The 18,032-nt window shown below is 42.5% G+C and overlaps 1 protein-coding gene across 9 annotated transcripts in view; it reads left to right on the forward strand.

The window, feature by feature from the left end:
• Positions 1 to 18,032, forward strand: part of SMARCA4 (SWI/SNF related, matrix associated, actin dependent regulator of chromatin, subfamily a, member 4) — an 86,610-nt gene that overhangs the window by 22,843 nt on the left and 45,735 nt on the right. For 8 of the 9 annotated variants that reach the window (XM_053658168.1, XM_037131430.2, XM_053658171.1 and 5 more), the window contains 9 exons: positions 270 to 396; positions 981 to 1,154; positions 2,322 to 2,495; positions 3,939 to 4,106; positions 4,189 to 4,239; positions 7,660 to 7,790; positions 7,967 to 8,024; positions 16,755 to 16,876; positions 17,214 to 17,364. In XM_053658168.1, coding sequence (XP_053514143.1) covers positions 270 to 396; positions 981 to 1,154; positions 2,322 to 2,495; positions 3,939 to 4,106; positions 4,189 to 4,239; positions 7,660 to 7,790; positions 7,967 to 8,024; positions 16,755 to 16,876; positions 17,214 to 17,364 — 1,156 coding nt within the window. The remainder of the gene's footprint in view (positions 1 to 269; positions 397 to 980; positions 1,155 to 2,321; positions 2,496 to 3,938; positions 4,107 to 4,188; positions 4,240 to 7,659; positions 7,791 to 7,966; positions 8,025 to 16,754; positions 16,877 to 17,213; positions 17,365 to 18,032) is intronic. The other variant, XM_053658170.1, reaches the window with a different exon arrangement.

Here is an 18,032-nt window from a genome sequence, read left to right on the forward strand (position 1 = left end):
CCTGACTTTAGAGGCTGGCTCACGCTGCTGCACTGCCATAAGTCCTCTGCCCTGTCTGGTTTCCTGTTTGCTATAGCTCTGAGTTCTCTGTGGCTGCCTTCCTCTGTGTTTTGTGGCTGGCATTTATTTTTGAGCCATCTCTTGCCTCATGACCTGTATCTTCCACAAAGGATAGATTCTTCTGAGGCTCCAGCTGTAAGGAAGGGGCACAGGAGGGCCCCTTTGTAGTCCTCTCATTGCCTGCCCTTTTTTCTGTTATTGCATCCCAGGCTGCAGGCTCGCATCGCTCACCGAATTCAGGAACTTGAAAACCTACCCGGGTCGCTGGCCGGGGATTTACGAACCAAAGCAACGATTGAGCTCAAGGCCCTCAGGCTGCTGAACTTCCAGAGGCAGGTGGGTGTGGGTGCAGGCCTGGGGCTTTAGGAAAAGAGCCCTTTCTGCCAACACTGATGCCTAGATTCAAAGAAATGCTTGCTGGGCAATTATTAAATGTTCCTCGACCATTGAAAGCAGCAGTGCCCATCCACACTTGTTAGCTCACTGTTCCCTCCTTCCTCCCCAGGACCTGCGTAGTGGCGGCACATTGGGTATTCTTGGTATGAATAAGCATGGGTCGTCTAAGGTGGCAGCTACCAGCTTAAAGCAGGAAACTTAAATAGGTCAATATCTGAGGGTGCTGTACTTTTGAATTCGCTATGAGACATATTTTGTGTGCGGTTGAGTGAAAGCAGATCTGGAGACCTCCAGGTGATAAGGGGACCTGCTGGGGTATCCAGAAGCAGCTGTCTCCTGACCTGTGCTTGCCCCACCCTCGTGCAGTTGTCAGGCATCCTCCACACACACTTACTTGTGCTTACGGCATTTAGCGAGGACCCTTCAGGAAGCAGCGGCCCTCTGCCTAGGTTGTATGGTGTAATTTTTCATTTTGTTTGGACATGACCAAGATGTGCCCATGTTTTTCCTCTTTCTTCCTGAAGCTGCGGCAGGAAGTGGTGGTGTGTATGAGGAGGGACACGGCCCTTGAGACGGCCCTCAATGCCAAGGCTTACAAACGTAGCAAGCGGCAGTCCCTGCGCGAGGCCCGAATCACCGAGAAGCTGGAGAAGCAGCAGAAGATTGAGCAGGAGCGCAAGCGCCGGCAGAAGCATCAGGTGTGTCTCCAGCAGCTGCACTGCCTGCCCTGCTGACCCACCTGCGTACCTGGGTCCTTACAGCTTGCACATTGTCGAGTCTTGTTCTGTGTCTAAACACGCTGTTTCTCTTTTCTGTTCATGATAACGGTACTCTAGGCACTAAGAATACATTATTGGACAGAACTGAGCAGTAGGGGAAAATGGGCCACAATCCGAAGGGCATGAAACATGTTGGGAGGTGATAGGGTGTAAAGAAACACGAAGCAGCCTTGGAGAGCAATGGGGAGCTCTTGACTCAGGATGGTTGGGGAAGTGTTTTGTGAGGAGGTGAGATCTGAGCAGAGCCCCAAGGATATGAGGGCAAAGAGCTTTCCAGATAGACAGAGAGGTGCAGATGCCCTGGGGCTAATATGTGCTGTGTGTTCTCTAAAAAGCAAGGATCCATGTGGAGCAAGGGAGAGGGCAGGAGGAGGTGAGGACAGGGAGGGGATGGTCACAGCAGGCAGGGCCTTATGGGTTGAGGGGACAAATTGGACCACTGCTCTGGGGGAGGGGGGAGGCGTGGAGCCTCCTGAGCAGAGGAGGGACTGATCCATGTTAGGGTTTACAGGGTCAGTCCAGGAGACCAGCGTCTCTGTTCACATAGGATTTGGGATGATTCTCTTTATTGTCCACTGAGACTTTCTAAAGCTTTCTTCCAGTCAGTGTCTATTACTGGTATAGTTTAAAATAACAGAAAAAGTCAGTACTTGGTGTAGACTGCTGTTAACATTTTGGTGTAAATGCCATTCCAACCTTCTCTGTATATATATAGTAATCAAATGCTGGGATAGGCATTCTTGTTCTTGAAATTTTAGCCAATCTCTGCTATTTCCTTTTTTAAAAAAAATTCTAGCAGTGGAATAACTTGGGCAGGAGCATTGTTAATGGTTAACGTTCACGCCAGCTTGTCTTGGCCAGGCCGATTGCCTGTTGTGTTCAAAGGAGGGCCTTTCCAGCTGCAGCCCCCAGCACTGAGCTCCATCCTCACACAGAGAACACGGAACCTCGTAGGCAAACAGTTACGGTGTTGTTTGATTATGTTGTCTTGGTTTTAAACAAGCTGCCTTTAAAGTTTTGTCTCCCCTGGGAAGTGTTGCAGTGACTCCTGTCAAGTAGCCAGTCTTGTCTTATGTGTCCCCGTAGGAATACCTCAACAGCATTCTTCAGCATGCCAAGGATTTCAAAGAATATCACAGATCCGTCACAGGCAAAATTCAGAAACTCACAAAGGCAGTGGCCACGTACCATGCCAACACAGAACGGGAACAGAAGAAGGAAAATGAGAGAATCGAGAAGGAGAGGATGCGGAGGCTCATGGTAAAATTCTGCATTTGGGACCGAGTATCCCTTTGTGTGCACTGGTGTTGCAGGGGCGGGGAGTCCATCACGCCACATCACACTGAGGCATTCTGCTGCTCGGAGTTAGAGGTGGAACGAAGAGAAACAAAGAGCTTGAGTTTGAGGGTCTGAAAGAATTGGCCTTATACTGGGCCTGGTCACACCAACCATGAGACTGACTGCATGACCTTATCCAGGGAGCTGGATGCTCTTAGGTCCTCTAGAAGGTGAAGGTGGCAGCCTCTCCTGGCTGTGAGCCACCAGTGGTGTGATCTGGAGTCCTCACCCCCATCCTTTGTTTCTGACCGTTTATTTCCAGATGATTCTCTATTTGGGCAGATACTGACAAGCATTATTGTGTGTACAGGGGCAGCAGTATTAAAGAGAACGACACAGCCCCTGCGTTCATGGGCTCCCTCCAGCCCTAGGGAAAGAGATGCCCAAGCAGACAGACAGTTTTGGGTGATTGAAAGTACACTGAAGAGAATGAAGCAGGACAAGGATGAGACTGAGTGGGTGGTACCAGAAGGGTGGGAATGACCCACAAATATGGAAATTTGGAGGAAGTGCCTCCTAGGGATAGAGGAACCAATGTCAAGGGCCTGAAGTGGGAAAAAGCCAATTGCAAGGCACAGCAAGTAGCCCCTGGAACAGAATGGTGCGGGGCTACATTCCTCCATGAAGTCAGAGTCCCAAGGGCAGGTCACCTGGGGCCTTGCAGGCCACTGGGAGGGCTTTGGTTTTACCTCTGAACATGAGCGGAATCATGGAGATTATAAACTGGGGTGATGTAATCTGATTTATTCTTTTCTTTTAAAGATTTTATTTATTTTTTAGAAAGGAGAGGGAGAGGGAAAAAGGAGAGAAACATCAATGTGTGGTTGCCTCTCACATGCCCCCCACTAGGGACCTGGCCTGCAACCCAGGCATGTGCCCTGGACTGGGAATCGAACCATCAACCTTCTGATTTGCAGGCTGATACTCATCCACTGAGCCACACCATCCAGGGCTGGTTTATTCTTAGAAAGCCAGGAGGGGCTTAGGTAGGAGGGTCTGCGGTAGAGATACTGCATCAACCAGGTAGAAGAGAGGATTTGGCTTTGGGGCATGTTTGTGAACAGAGGGAACAGAGCTTGATAGTGGACTTGAAACAGCTGTAGAGAGGACCATGTCTGGCCAGCAGGTTTCTGCAGGGCCTAGCTCTGGGTGAGAGTTGGGGAAATACTGAAGGCAGAGGCGATAGTTGTTTGAAAGGTCTTTATAGAGCACAGCGCTGGGTGTGACTGAGAGCTGCCTAAATGCGAGTCTGGTTGCTCGTTAACAGTAACTGCCACTGGACCTCTTGACTCTGGTTCGCATGTTCTGGGTGCTGATGGGTGAGTGTGCCTGACAAGCAAAAACCATAACCACATGCTTTTGCAGGCGGAAGATGAGGAAGGGTACCGCAAGCTCATCGACCAGAAGAAGGACAAGCGTTTGGCCTACCTCTTACAGCAGACAGATGAGTATGTGGCTAACCTCACGGAGCTTGTACGGCAGCACAAGGCTGCCCAGGTCGCCAAGGAGAAAAAGAAGAAGAAGAAAAAGAAGGTATGCTGGGGACTGGAGTGGCTCTCTTGGTGTGTGCTGCCTCAGCCTCCGTCAGGGAGTGACTGTATCTCTCTACTTCCAGAAGGCAGAAAACGCAGAAGGACAGACACCTGCAATAGGACCTGATGGCGAGGTGAGGAACCTGGGGTTTCTCTTTGTGGACATGTCAACGCAGCTCTGGAGCTTAGATCTATTTCATTCTTTATTTTTATTTCTTCAAGCTGTAAAACTGTATATCATGATGGTAAGAAACCATACATGTCCCCTGCCACCAACCCACCCCCCTCGGCCCCACTACCCAGAGGAAACATTGTTAAATATTAGGCACTTTCTCATAAACCTTTTTCTATGCACGTGCCACAGTATTTATTTTTCAGTTTTTACTTTAATGTAATTTTAGACTCATGAGTGGTCCCAAAACAGTGATGAGCTATGTGTACTCATCACCCAGATTCCCTTTCTTCATATATCTTCGTTTGTCCCTAAATCATTTGAGCATCAGGTGCAGACATGGTAGCCCTCTTCCTCTCTGTGTTTCAGTGTGTATTTCTTTTTTTTTTTTTCAGTGTGTATTTCTTAAAAACACGGTCCTGTTTTCTGTAACTGTGCAGCGGTCAAAAACCAGAAATGAACATGGATGCAATTCCATGCTCTAATCCACAGCCCTTCTGAAGGTCTCTCCAGTTGCCTCCCTAGTGTCCTTCACAGCAACAGAAAACCCTGGTTCACACGTTGCATTCAGTGGTAGTCCCTTTGTCTTTGATCTTAAATAACTCCTCGCTTTTTCTTTGCTTTTTATGACCTTGGAATTTCAAAGGGAGCATAGGCCAGGTGTTTCCTACAGTGTCATTCAATTTGGGTTTGACTGGTGTTTCCCTGTGATTAGATTTGGGTTACATGTTTCGGCAGGAAGACACTGAAGTGATGCTCACCCTTGTTGGTGCATCACATTGGGAGTGTGTGGCACAGATTTGTTCCATCATGGGTGCTGTTGACCTTGATCCTTGATCTCTTGGTATTGGCCACAGCATCCCTGTGAAGTTACTGTTTTTCTTTTGTGATTAAGTACCATGTGAGGAGATACTTGAGGCTATGTACACGTAATTGTAATTTCAAATACTTCCACCCAGTGGATTCAGCATCCATTATATCTGCCTGTATCAATTTTTGCTTCAGTGGTTATGAAATGGTCATTTTCCCACATCATTCCTTCCCTCTTATTTTAGTTGGCTTTCTGCAGGAAGGAAAGGCTTTTTCTTCTTTCCCATTTGGCCCTACGAAACATAGTGCCATCTCATGGGTGTCAGTGTGGTTTGGAGTTCTTCATCCCAAGCCTGTTCTCTGAATATTATGTACAGAAGTTACTTGAACGAGATCTCCCTTTGTGCCCATCAGTGTGACTTCCCCCACCCTGTTGGTTTTACTTATTTACTCATTGTTGATTTAGTTAGGTTGTGAAACACTGGCTTGTTCCAAAAGTCAGAACCGTACAAAGTGGCCCACTCAGAGAGGGGTTGCTCTCCCCACACACCCATCTTTCTACAACATTCCCACCCACCTCCTGAAAGCACCCTTTCTGATGTAATACACTCATTTGGGAGAAAGATGTGTAACAGTGAGATGTATGAATAAGCATTGTCTTTGCTGCCTTCCCTGACCCCTTCTCATCCCACTTCCCAGAGGGAGTTCATGAGTAACCGTTGGAGTATTTGCTCCTGGCCTTTTCTGTGTACGAGCTGCTGACTGGATTGTTTTCTTTTTCTCACCTCGCATTGTATCTCAGACTGTCTCCCATGCTAGCTCATGGACACTTACCCTGTTCTTTCTACTGTTGCTGAAACGTAATACTTCTTACGGACAAAATTTTAGTGATAACATGAAAAGTAGAAGCCCAGGCATATACATTGATTCCTGGTTGATGTCTTCTCTGTACTTCCTGAAATCTTTATGCTTATATCCTCTTTGTTTTATTTTGGGGCTATTTGGGTTAATCTAGACACTAGTTAGGCTTTTCCCACTTAGCCAAAAATCTTGTGCCACTTTCCATATCAAGTCATCAGTTCTGTTTTCATTTTATTGCATTGACATGTTAGAATCTATTTCATCATTCAGATTGATAGTTCTTTAGTTTGCTTAAAACTCTAGAACAAATGAATCAGAATTACTTGGGTGGGTAGGTGCAGGCATCAGCATTGTTAAATGTTCCCAAGGAACATTTAACCAATTGGGGTAAAAGTCACCAATTAGGGTTTGTGCATCAGGGGTTGGTTCACCACTCCCTGCCCCCCTTACAAAAGCGGGCCACTTTGAGGATGAGGTTGTAACGTGCACGGAGACTAATCTCTCTCTACTGTATGGATGGTGTTGTGGTGAGTGCAGCACTTTGAAGAAAGGAGAAGATGATACAAATACCTGGAAGGTGCTGTTAGTAAAATTCATTTGAGTAAATTTGAATGTCTAATTTGTTTTATTTTATGAATCAGGTAGCAGCTCATCTAGCAAACAGAGGGGTTATGCAAGATGGTAGGTTTTCATAGAAACAAGGACGAATCAGAAAAGTCAGCAAAAGAAAGATGAAAACTTACTGGAATAAAGTAAGAGCTTGGGTGATGGTAGCTTCTCACTGGTTGAGCTGGGTTTTAATTGGCTAGATTTGTTACTGTGCAAGAGGAATACCGTTCTCCTGACGGGTGGTAAAGTGGATGCACTTTGTGTTGGGGCTTGCAAGGCAGCTCTTTCTGTTGGGGTTTGTAATTTTCCTATTTGGGGTAATTGGCTTAGAGTGGTGGGGCACGAGAGCTCCCTCTACAGGCCTTCCCACCTCCAAGTTTAGTTCAATTTAATTGGATCCCATTTAGTTGATCCAATTTTTTGTTTATTAATTTTCACAATGCAAAGGTTTACACTAAGAAATTCATCCTTATTTTGAATTCCTTCTCCAGGAAATTTGAAGGGGGGAACTGTTCACTAAAGTCAACATCTCCAAATGAGAAATCAAAGAATTTCATATGTGTTGCTAAGTAGTAGTTGTTACATATTTCAAATATTCCTATTGGTGATTTAACTAAAAAGAATGCGGACTCTTGGTGAAGTAGCAAATACGGTATAAATGGAAAAAATCAAGGGCCAGAAGAATGTGAATAGTACAGTCATTTGTGTAAAAACGAGGAGAAACCACTTTTGTTTCCGATGCACAGAACTGATCTGGAAGGATGCCTGAGAAACTGATACTGGTGGGCATTTGTGACGAGAGAGACTGTCAGGCTCTGGGAGAGGGGATCAGGGAGAATCTACACTCTGTATTCTTCGGAATTTTGAACTATGACTATATTACCCATTCGAAAATGAGAACAAGTATGTCAGTTACCTCAAAGAAACTTGTCGTCAGTGAGTTCTATGTTTTCTTCAATCATTAATATATATAGGTAACCCATTTTCACAGCCACTGGCCATGTTGTGTGCCATTGTGGGGGCATGGAGTTGGGCACGCACTTCCCCGGGTGGCCATGTGGACACCACAGAAGTGAAAGTCATACTTGTGGCTCTTTTTCAGCCTCTGGATGAGACCAGCCAAATGAGCGACCTGCCTGTGAAAGTGATCCATGTGGAGAGCGGGAAGATCCTCACAGGCACGGACGCCCCCAAAGCGGGGCAGCTGGAGGCTTGGCTTGAGATGAACCCCGGGTGAGTCAGGCGTTGAGTTCCAGAGGCAGCCACAATCCTGAGTCAGCCTTGTTCCGTGGGAGCGGGCTGGCAGCTGGCGGTGATTTTGCTTTCATTTGGAAATAGCCCGTTTGCTGGGGTGAGTGAGTCATGCTGATCTGGGGGAGTTTATATTAAAACACTAATGTTTTTTCTAGGTATGAAGTAGCTCCAAGGTCTGATAGTGAAGAAAGTGGCTCAGAAGAAGAGGAGGAGGTAAGAGTCCATTTCCTTCAGTCAAGGCCCTTGGAGCTCTGTAGCAGTGACCTCTGTCCCTTGTGCCTCAGTCACCTCTGTGTGCTGTGACCTCTCCCACTCTGCCTGGGTGTCATGTGGGACGAGATGGGCAGAGGGCGGCCGAGCCCCCAGTCCTGCTGGGAAGTTGGTGCTTTGGAGACTCGCTATCCAATACAGTAGCCTCTCACTGCACATGACTTAATTTTTAACTAATCAAATTCAGTAGAATTTAAAACTTGGGAAGGATAACTCAGAGGGAGCTAGGGGTGGAGTTTCTGAAGGCAGTGTTCATTTTACACGGGGAGGGTCCCGCAGGGTGTTCTTCACTCCCCCTTCAGTCCAGCGAGTGTCTTTTTTTTTATTTTTGATCTTTTTTTTTTTTATCTTTAGAAGGGAAGGGAAGGAGAGTAGGAGAGAAATATCAATGTATGGTTGCTTCTGGTGCGTCTCCTGCTGGGAACTGGCCCCTTCTGGGAACTGGTCTGCAACCCAGGCATATGCCCTGATGGGGAATCGAACCGCTAACGTCTGGTTCGCAGGCCCGCACTCAATCCACTGAGCTACGCCAGCCAGGGCTAAACTGAATTTTTAAGTGTTTTTTTATATTTATCCTAGTCTGAAATCAGCTTACTGTTCACCTAAATATATCTTTTCCTTCATTCTGTTTTTACTCCCTGCACTCTCCTCCTTGCCACTTAGGTCCTCTGGAATGTATTTGGTGTAGGGTATGGGGTGGAGCCCTGACTGCCCCCCACCCTGACAGCAGTAGTACTGAGTAAATTGGCATACCGTAAAAGGGTGATATTTTAAAAAAAATGGTATCTTTAGTTTTTATATCCATTGGAGTCCTTTTAGGACTACCTGTTCAGTTTCTTTTAACATTCTAATGGTTCTTCAACCAGTCTAATATTTTGTTGTAATTTTTTAACAGCTTTATGGAGGTGTAATTTACATACCTTAAAAATGCACTCATAGTGGGTGTATAATTCAGTGATTTTTATTTACCGAGCCGTGCAATTATTGCTGCATACCAACTTTAGGATTTTCTGTCCCTAAAAATTGCTCCTTCCTGTTTGTTTTTAGCTTGTTCCTGCTCCCTCCTCCAGACCCAGGAGAGCACTGATGTACTTTCTGTCTCTATAGATTTGCCTTTTTGAATATTTCATATAATTGGAGTCATATAACATGTAGTATTTTGTGTCTGGCTATTTTCACATAGCAGGTTGATCCATGTTCGTGTGTCAAGAGGCCTTTATTTTTTTAGTCCCAAGTTACATTTCTTTGTACTTGTGTGCCGTATTTGTGTGCCCTTTCACCAGTGAGGTGTTTGTGTTTCCATTCCTTGCTATTATGAGTAATGTTGCTGTGAACATTTCTGCACACGTGTATGTGTGGACATGTGTTTTCATTTCTCTTGGATGATACCTAGGAGTGGCATTGCTGGCTCTCATGGTAAGTTTATGTTCATCTTTTTAAGAAACTGCCAAACTTTTCTAAAGTGGTTGTACCCTTTAATAGCATCCAATTTCTTCCTGTCCTTATAAACATTTGGTGTATCTGTCTTTTTTATTATACTCATCTTAGTGGGTGTGTAGTAGTATCTCATTATGGTTTTAATTTGTATTTTCCTAGTAACTAATGATGTAACATTTTTTCCTAGGCTTATATACCATTCATATGTCTTCTTTGGTCAAAGTCTTCAGATCTTTCAAACATTTTGGGTTGTTTGTCATCTCATTGAGTTGCAAGAATTCTTTGTATATTCTTGATACATGTTCCTGATCAGGTATATAACTTCCAGATATCTTCTAGTTGGCTTGCCTTTTTTTCTTAGTGGTGTCTTTTGAAATGGAGAAAATGTAAATTTTGGTGAAATCCAGTTTATCAATTTTTTATGAATTATGCTTTTGGTATTATATCTAAGATCTCTTTAAAGTCACAAAGATTTTTCTCTGCTCTTCTAAAAATTTCATAGTTAAGCTCTTACGTTTAGAGTCATAGTTGAGTTGAATTTTATGAGGTGGAGGTTTAAGTTTATTTTTCTGCATATGGACATTCACTTACACAACATCATGTAATGAAAAGACTATTCACCCTGGCTGGTGTAGCTCAGTGGATTGAGCGCAGGCCTATGAACCAGAGGATTGTGGTTCAATTCCCAGTCAGGGCACATGCCTGGGTTGCAGGCCAGTTCCCAGCAGGGGACACATGAGAGGCAACCATACATTGATATGTCTTTCCCTCTCTCCTTCCCTTCCCCTTTAAAGATAAATAAATAAAATCTTAAAAAAAAACAACATAGAGTTAAAAAAAAAAGATTATTCTTTCCCCATGAAATTGTCTTGGCACTTTTATGGGAAATCAGTTAACTGTGAATGTAAGGGTTTGTTTCTTACTCTCAGTTTTATTCTGTTGATCTCTGTGTGTGTTTTTGTTCTACTGCCAGTCTATCTTGATTATTGTAACTTATAGTAAGTTTTTGAAACTAGGCTATTATTTCTCTAACTTTACTGCTTTTGTTTATTCTAGATTCTTACATTCCAATATCAATTGTAGGGGCAACTCATCAGTTACTATAAAAATGATTGCTGGGATTTTTATTGGGTGTGAGTTGAATCTCTTGATCAGTTTGGGAAGAACCACATTTTAACAATATTTTGTCTTCCAAGTCTATGAATATAGAATGTCTCTTCATTTATTTTGATCATCCTTAATTTCACTTAGCAGTATTCTGTAGTTTTCAGAATATAGTTTTTATACTTTTTTGTTAAATTTATTCTTTCTTTTAAAAGATTTTAATTACTTATTTTAGAGAGGTGGGAAGGAAGGGAGAGAAACATCTATGAGCGAGAGCTACATCGATGGGCTACCTCTTACATACCCGCAACTGTGGACCTGGCCCACAACCCAGGCATGTGCCCTGACTGGGAATTGAACTGGCAACCTTCCAGTTTAAATGCCAGCACTCAATCCACTGAGCCACACAAGCCAGGGCTATTCTTAAGTATTTTATACCTTTCGTTGCTATTATGAATAGAATTTTCTTAGTAGTATTTTTAGATATTTTGTTGCCATTATAAAAAATTAAATTTTCTATATTGATATTTTAAAATATTGATATTTTAGCCTATGAACTTGCTATACTCATATTGTTAGTTCTAATAGTTTTGTTTTGTTGTTTTTGTGGATTCTTTAGAATTTCCACGTACAGGATCATGCCATCTGTAAATAATTGCAGTTTCAGTACTACCCTTCCTGACTGTGTGCCTTCAATTTCTTTTTTTCTTGCTTTATTGCACTGGCTAGATTCCAGTACAGTACTGAACAGAAGTGTCGAAAGCAGACATCCTTGCCTTTTTTCCAGTCTTACCGGTAATGCATTTAGTCTGTCAGTGCTCTTTGGTGTTAGCTGCAGGTTTTTTCTAGATGCTCTTTATCAACTTGAGTGAATTTTCTTATCCTAGTTTATTGAAATTTTTATCACAAATGGGCTAGATTTTGTCTTATCCTCTATCTGTCATTAAATTTAATTTTCTGGTTTTTGTCTGTTATCTACTACTATGCTTTATTATATAAATTAATTTTTGAATATTAACCCAATCTTGCATTCCCAGAATGAGTTCTACTTTGTCCTGGTGTACAGTCTTTTCTGTATATTACTGTATTGCTAATATTTTGTTGAAGTGTTTGGGGTCTGTATTCATTAGCGATCTTGGTCTGTAGTTTTTTTGTGATGTATTTGTGTTTTTGATATTAGGTTAACATTGGCCTTATAGAGTGGGTTGGAAAGTGTTCATTCCTTCTCTGCTTTCTTGAAGAGTTTGTGAATAATTTGTATTAATTCTAAAATATTTAATAGAATTCTCCAGTTAAGCCATGTGGGACTTGCCTTTTCATTATGAATAAATTCTTGGTTACTGATTCAGTTAGCTGGTACAAGTTTCATTCAGATTTGTCTACTTCTTGAGTCAGTTTTAATAATTTATGTCTTACTAGCAGTTTGTCCATTTCATCTTCATTGTTTATTGGCGTAAAGTTATTTATAGTAGTTCCTTATTAACATTTCTGTGGAGTTGGTAGTGATAGCTCTTTCATTCCTCATTTTGGTAATTTAGTAATTTGCCTTTTATTTTGTTTGCTAGTCTATCTAAGCTTACATTATTGACTTGAGACTTCTTTCTTTTCTCTTTTTTAAAAAATATTTTATTTATTTTTAGAGACAGGGAAGGGAGGGAGAAAGAGAGGGGGAAAAACATCAGTGTGTAGCTGCCTCTCACACTCCCCCTACTGGGGACCTGGCCTGCAACCCAGGCGTGTGCCCCTAGGAGGAATGAAACCAGCAACCCTGTGGTTTGCAGGCTGACACTCCATCTACTGAAGGCACACCAGCCAGGGCAGGGGCTTTTTTTCTGGTGTAGGTGTTTAAAAGTATAAATTTTCTTCCGAGCACTGATTAAGTTACAGTTCATACATTTTAATATGTTGCTTTTATTTTCATTCAGTTCAAAATATTTTCTAATCTCTTTTGTGATTTTTTTTGACCCTCCGGGGTCGTTTAGAAGTATGTTACTAAATTTTAAGAATTTGAGAATTTCCCTGATTTTAAAACAATTCTTAAATCTCAGGAAGCATTGAGTGTCTATTACATCCTGTGGAGAACTTCTAATCTTAGGTCATAGTGTTAAGAGCTCCTAGTTTTGATCCCATAAGCTCTCTCTGAAATGCCTGTTTTTGATTTGAGAAGACACTTTCTATGATTTTAATTATTTTAAATTTACTGAGGCTAATTTTATAGTTTAGCATTCTGGGGACTTGAAAAGGACTCTGTAGTCTTTGGGTGGAGCGCCAGTATGGTGGCTACACTGAGTTGGTGGGTGGTGCTGTTGGATCCTCTGTGTCTTTGCTGATTTTTCTCTGATTGGCCTATGGGTTGTTGAGAATGAAGTGGTCAAATCTCTAGCTGTTTTTGTTGAATTGTCTATTTGTCCTTTAAATTCTGTTTGTTTTTGCTTCATATATTTTGATGCTCTGTTGATTGGTACATGGGGGGACCCCCCAAAATGGAATTTACTTATTAAAAAATTGTGTGCTTATTACTTTACGTTTAAACTTTAGTCACCATCAAAGTACTCTTCATTTGATGCAATACACCTATTGAGACATTTTTTCCACTGCTCAAAACAGTTTTTGAAACCATAGATTTTGATACCATCTAGTGCTTCTGCTGTCGTTGTTTTACCTCTTCCACTTTGGCAAAACGTTTCCCTTTGAAAACTTTTTTCAACTGGGGAAACAAAAAAAGTTGCTCGGGATGAGATCGGGCGAATTGGGAGGGTAGGACAAGGGAGTCACGCCTTTTTTGTTCAAAAACTGCTGGACACTCAATGTGGTATGGGCAAGTGCACTTGTAAATCACCCATCATGAAAGGGGCAAACACATTAAAAGAGTCTTCACAAACATTCACTGAAGCCGAATGCAGCCTCTCACAACAACGACAGCTGGCACACTGATACAGATAGGTTCCTAGAATACTCACCTGGCGTGGTGAGGGGTGGGAGCCTATAATACAAGAGGTCTGCCTTCCAAAGGATAATTTCAGGGTTTTTGGGTGGTCCCTCCCTTATATTTAATTGTTATTAACATACTTAACATTCTGTCATAAAATATATCTTTGTCTCTAGTAATATTTTTGATGTTAAAGTTTGTTTTGTTGCATATTAGTATGGTCAGTCTATCTTTCTTGTAGTTACTGTTTGCATAGTGTAAATGTTTTTGTTATGTTACTTTAAAGCTATCTGTTCATTTGAATCTGAAATAGAAGGTAGCTAGGTTTTGCTTTTTTATCTGGGATGCCAATGTCTTCCTTTTGAGTTGTATACTATTCACATTTCATTTATAGATGTGATTTTGTTTACATTTGCCATTTTGCTATTTCTTTGTCTTCTGTCTTTTTTTCTCTATTTCTCCTTTATTGCCTTCTTCTGGGTTAACTATGTTTTAGTGTAGCATTTTATTTCTTATGTGGTTTTTTATTGTCATTAAACTTTTTTAGCTTTTTTTTTTATCCTGCCTGGGGGATATGCTTATTGATTTTAGAGAGAAAAGAAGAGGGGGGAGAAAGACAGAGAAGCATTGATTGGTTGCTTCCTGTGTGTGCCCAGACTGGGGATTGAACCTACAATCTAGGTATGTGCCCTGACCTGGAATTGAACCCGCAACCTTTTGATGAACAGGATGATGCTCCAACCAACTGATCCACTGGTCAGGGCTGGGAAGGTATTTTTTTAGCTTTCATTTTGGAAGGATAATTTAGCAGGATATAGAATTATTTGTTGACAGCCTTTTTCCTTTTGAATGTCTTTCTCTTACTTTCTGGCTTCTTGTTTTAGATGCAAATTTAGCCTTAATTGTATTGATGCTACTCTACTTGACAATTTGTTTTTCTCTTTTTTACTTTTAAGATTTTCTGTTTGTCTTTATCTCTAGCAGTTTGTGAAACCTGTCTTTGTTATGTACATTCTTAGGTGTTTGTTCAGCTTGTTGTCTGGGTAGTTTCATGTTTTCCATCAAATTGAGGGAGTTTTTCTTTACTGTCTTCTATTGTGATTCTGTATGTTTTTTGTTTTTTTCGTTTGAGAAAGAAAGAGAGCGAGAAACATCATTCGTTGTTCCACTTATTTATGTATTCATTGGTTGCTTCTTGTATGTGCCCTGACTGGAGTTCAAGTCCACAACCTTGGCATATCAAGGCAATGCTCCAACCACCTGAACTGTTTTCTTGATTCATTGTGCTTAAAGATGGTTTCCTTTAGTTCTTTGGACATATTTATAGTAGCTTTGAAATACTTATATTAGTTTCTTCCAAGATATAATTCTAAGTCCAACATCTAGGAATAGAGACAGGTTTCAGTTGCTTTTTCCCTGAGTACGTACCACACTTGACTCCTTTTTCTGGTACTATAATGTTCAGTGGAAGCCTATTTTAACCACTTCAGATCCTGACTTTTCCTCTGGAAATGATTGTTTTGATAGTGGTGTTTGTTTGCTGGTTCAGTAACTGACATGGACTGAGTCTGTGGAATTGTTTGCCCACAGTGTGTGCTGCCTTTGGTGTCTCTGCTCAGTTTATTGTTTTGGTTGGATTCTCATTTTTATTTTTAGTCCTGTTTCTCAAGGCATGGGGTGCATTTCTTCATAACTTAGTAGTCACCCAACAGTGGGGCGGAGGTTGTGCTCAGACTCCTAGAGCAAGTAAGGCTTTTATTTTCTGCTCAGCCTTTTCTCATTTCCTCAGCACCTGGGCACAACTTCAGCCACTAATATGCTTTCCCGACCACAGCTGAAAGCCGCACCCCCACCAGCAGTACCACTGGTGTGGGCGTCACCCAGTGCTATAAAGTGACTGAGTCCCCATCAGCCTCGGCGGCCAGGCCTCACGTTTGCCCTCCCTGGCAGAACCTTCGTGGTGGAGCTGAGGGGCAGGGGTGTTGGAAGCAGTCCCACATGAGAACACCACCAGTTCCCACACTTCTTACCCAGAGCTCAGTGGTTTTTTAAGCATTAATACTTCTCAGTCTCATAGAGGTCTGAAATCGTTGCTTTCTCCAGTTTTGTTCAGCTTGAAGTTGCTTGTTGGAGAATTTGTCACAGACTCACTCAGACTTAACCAAAAGTCTCACCCACATTTTAATTTCAGACATGAATACACCAGTTAGGGTAAGTCTGTACCAGCTATGGGGGGCGGTTTTTTGCCCAAAACATTTGTGCTATTATCACCTATTTATTATAAAATTATTTTGCATGCACCAAGAGAAATCCCACTGGATTTTTACTGGAATTGTTTTGCAAATTAATTAAATATAAATTTTTTGTTTTATGGCCATTCCATTTTAGAAAAAAGATAATTATTGGGACTCTATATGAGTTACAGAGTAATACAAAGATGGTTTGCTATTGGGGAATGCATTCATGTGTATTAATATGTCACACAGAATCCCTTCATCATCTCAGTAAATGCTGAAAAATCACTTTCATGAAACAACATTTATACTTAATTTATAGATTTATAGAACACCTCTGCCTGTCATCACCAGTATTATTTGAACGTATTTTAGGCATTTTCAGCCATATCAGTAAAGCTAGAAGTAAATCAAAAGGAACAAACATTGAATACTGATTCCTGATTGATGTAGCTTGGTTGGGCTTCATCCCACAATGTGTAAGGTCACTGGCTCAATTCCCAGTCAGGGTACATGCCTGGCTTGTGAGTTTGGTCCCCTGTCACAGCAGGTATGAGTGGCAGCTGATCGATGTCTCTCACAATGATGTTTCTTTCCCTCTCTTTTTCCCTTCCTTCCCCTCTCTCTGAAAATAAGTCTTTTTAAAGGTGTTTTGTATTGAGGAAAATCCTATATGTTCCAGTAGAAAACTGATTGAATAGTTGGACAAGGAGTAAATGTGTAGAGCTGTTGTGCGATGGGGGTGGGGGGGGCATGAAGAATCTGTTAGTAGTAACTAAAGTACCGAGTACCCTGAGTTAGCCTTGAAAAGAAGTAAAGAAGTGTCTGGACTCCACTGGGACAACTAAAAATAAAACTGATCAATCGAAAGAAGAGGTACGATACATTCCAAATGTGTGTTTTCCCCCTTGAATCCTGTGTCTGTCCCTGTGGGATATTTTGAGATGACACGTCCTTGTCTCTTGGTAGGAAGAGGAGGAGGAACAGCCACAGCCAGCGCAGCCTCCCACTCTGCCTGTAGAGGAGAAAAAGAAGATTCCAGATCCAGACAGCGATGACGTCTCTGAGGTGGACGCCCGGCACATCATTGAGTAAGGTTTCCTTACACACACTCCTACTCCACCAGCTTCCTTCACTGGGGGCGGGGCTCTCAGATTCCCAGCCTCCCCCTGGGCAGCACTCATACTGGCCAGCTGGCAGCCACTGTGAGACCGCAAATGGGAGCCCAGACTTGCCTCCTGTCCCACTCTTTCCTGGACTAGTATTTGCTGCCTTGTCTGTCTTTAGAGTGTTCACCTTCAGTTTTGCTTGTCTAAGGCTCAGGCCACAGGTCCTCAGACAGAAAGGGCTGTCCCAGAGCCGTGTGTTAGAGTACATTGTCACAAATACAAATGCGTGTCCTCAGCTGCCGATTCTGTCTTCTTCCAGGAATGCCAAGCAAGATGTTGATGATGAGTATGGTGTGTCCCAGGCCCTCGCTCGTGGCCTGCAGTCCTATTATGCTGTGGCCCATGCTGTCACCGAGAGGGTGGATAAGCAGTCAGCGCTTATGGTCAATGGTGTCCTCAAACAGTACCAGGTAAGGCTGGAGGGGGCCATGCCTGCATAGCAGTCTCGGCAGGTTGGCTCCCAGCTTGTGGGAGGCTGCTGAAGTCGGGCAGGCCCAAGTTCACATTCTACTCCTTGTCTCTGGTATCTCACTCTTTGTCTCTTCAGTCTCAGTTTCCCCCTCCGTAAAGTAGAAACATGATATGTTAAGTCAGCCAGGAGGAGGAAAGGAAATGATGCAATGTATCAGTATCTGCTGGGTGCTTGATCTGTACAAGGCAGGGTGGCGGTGTGTTCTGCACTGTTAGCTTCTGAATCCCCAACAATTTTAAAGTCAGCACTCTTATTAGCCTCCGCATTTTACAGGTTTATTTCCAATCAAACAACACATTTCCCTGATTTTCCATTTGGTTGTGGCCCCTATACCCAACTTTCTGTGAAAGAACTCTCAGAACCTCCATGCCGATATCAAGGTCCAAAGAGGCGAAGCCTGTGGCCAGTGGACATTTCCAGTGGCCAGTGTAATCAAAGGAATCAGAGCTTGACCAGAAGTTACTTCCTGAATCTGTTAGGAAAATATCCAAATTTTTCTTTATAATTAATATGCTTTACATTCCATTTGAAAAACAGTCTTTTATTTAATTGCCTGTATTGTGGACACCTTGCAAGCTTCGGAAAGCTCTCAGTTGATCTGGATAC

Source organism: Artibeus jamaicensis, unplaced genomic scaffold (assembly GCF_021234435.1).
Source record: "Artibeus jamaicensis isolate MK-2021 breed Jamaican fruit bat unplaced genomic scaffold, CSHL_Jam_final scaffold_537, whole genome shotgun sequence".
NCBI classification, from domain to species: domain Eukaryota; kingdom Metazoa; phylum Chordata; class Mammalia; order Chiroptera; family Phyllostomidae; genus Artibeus; species Artibeus jamaicensis.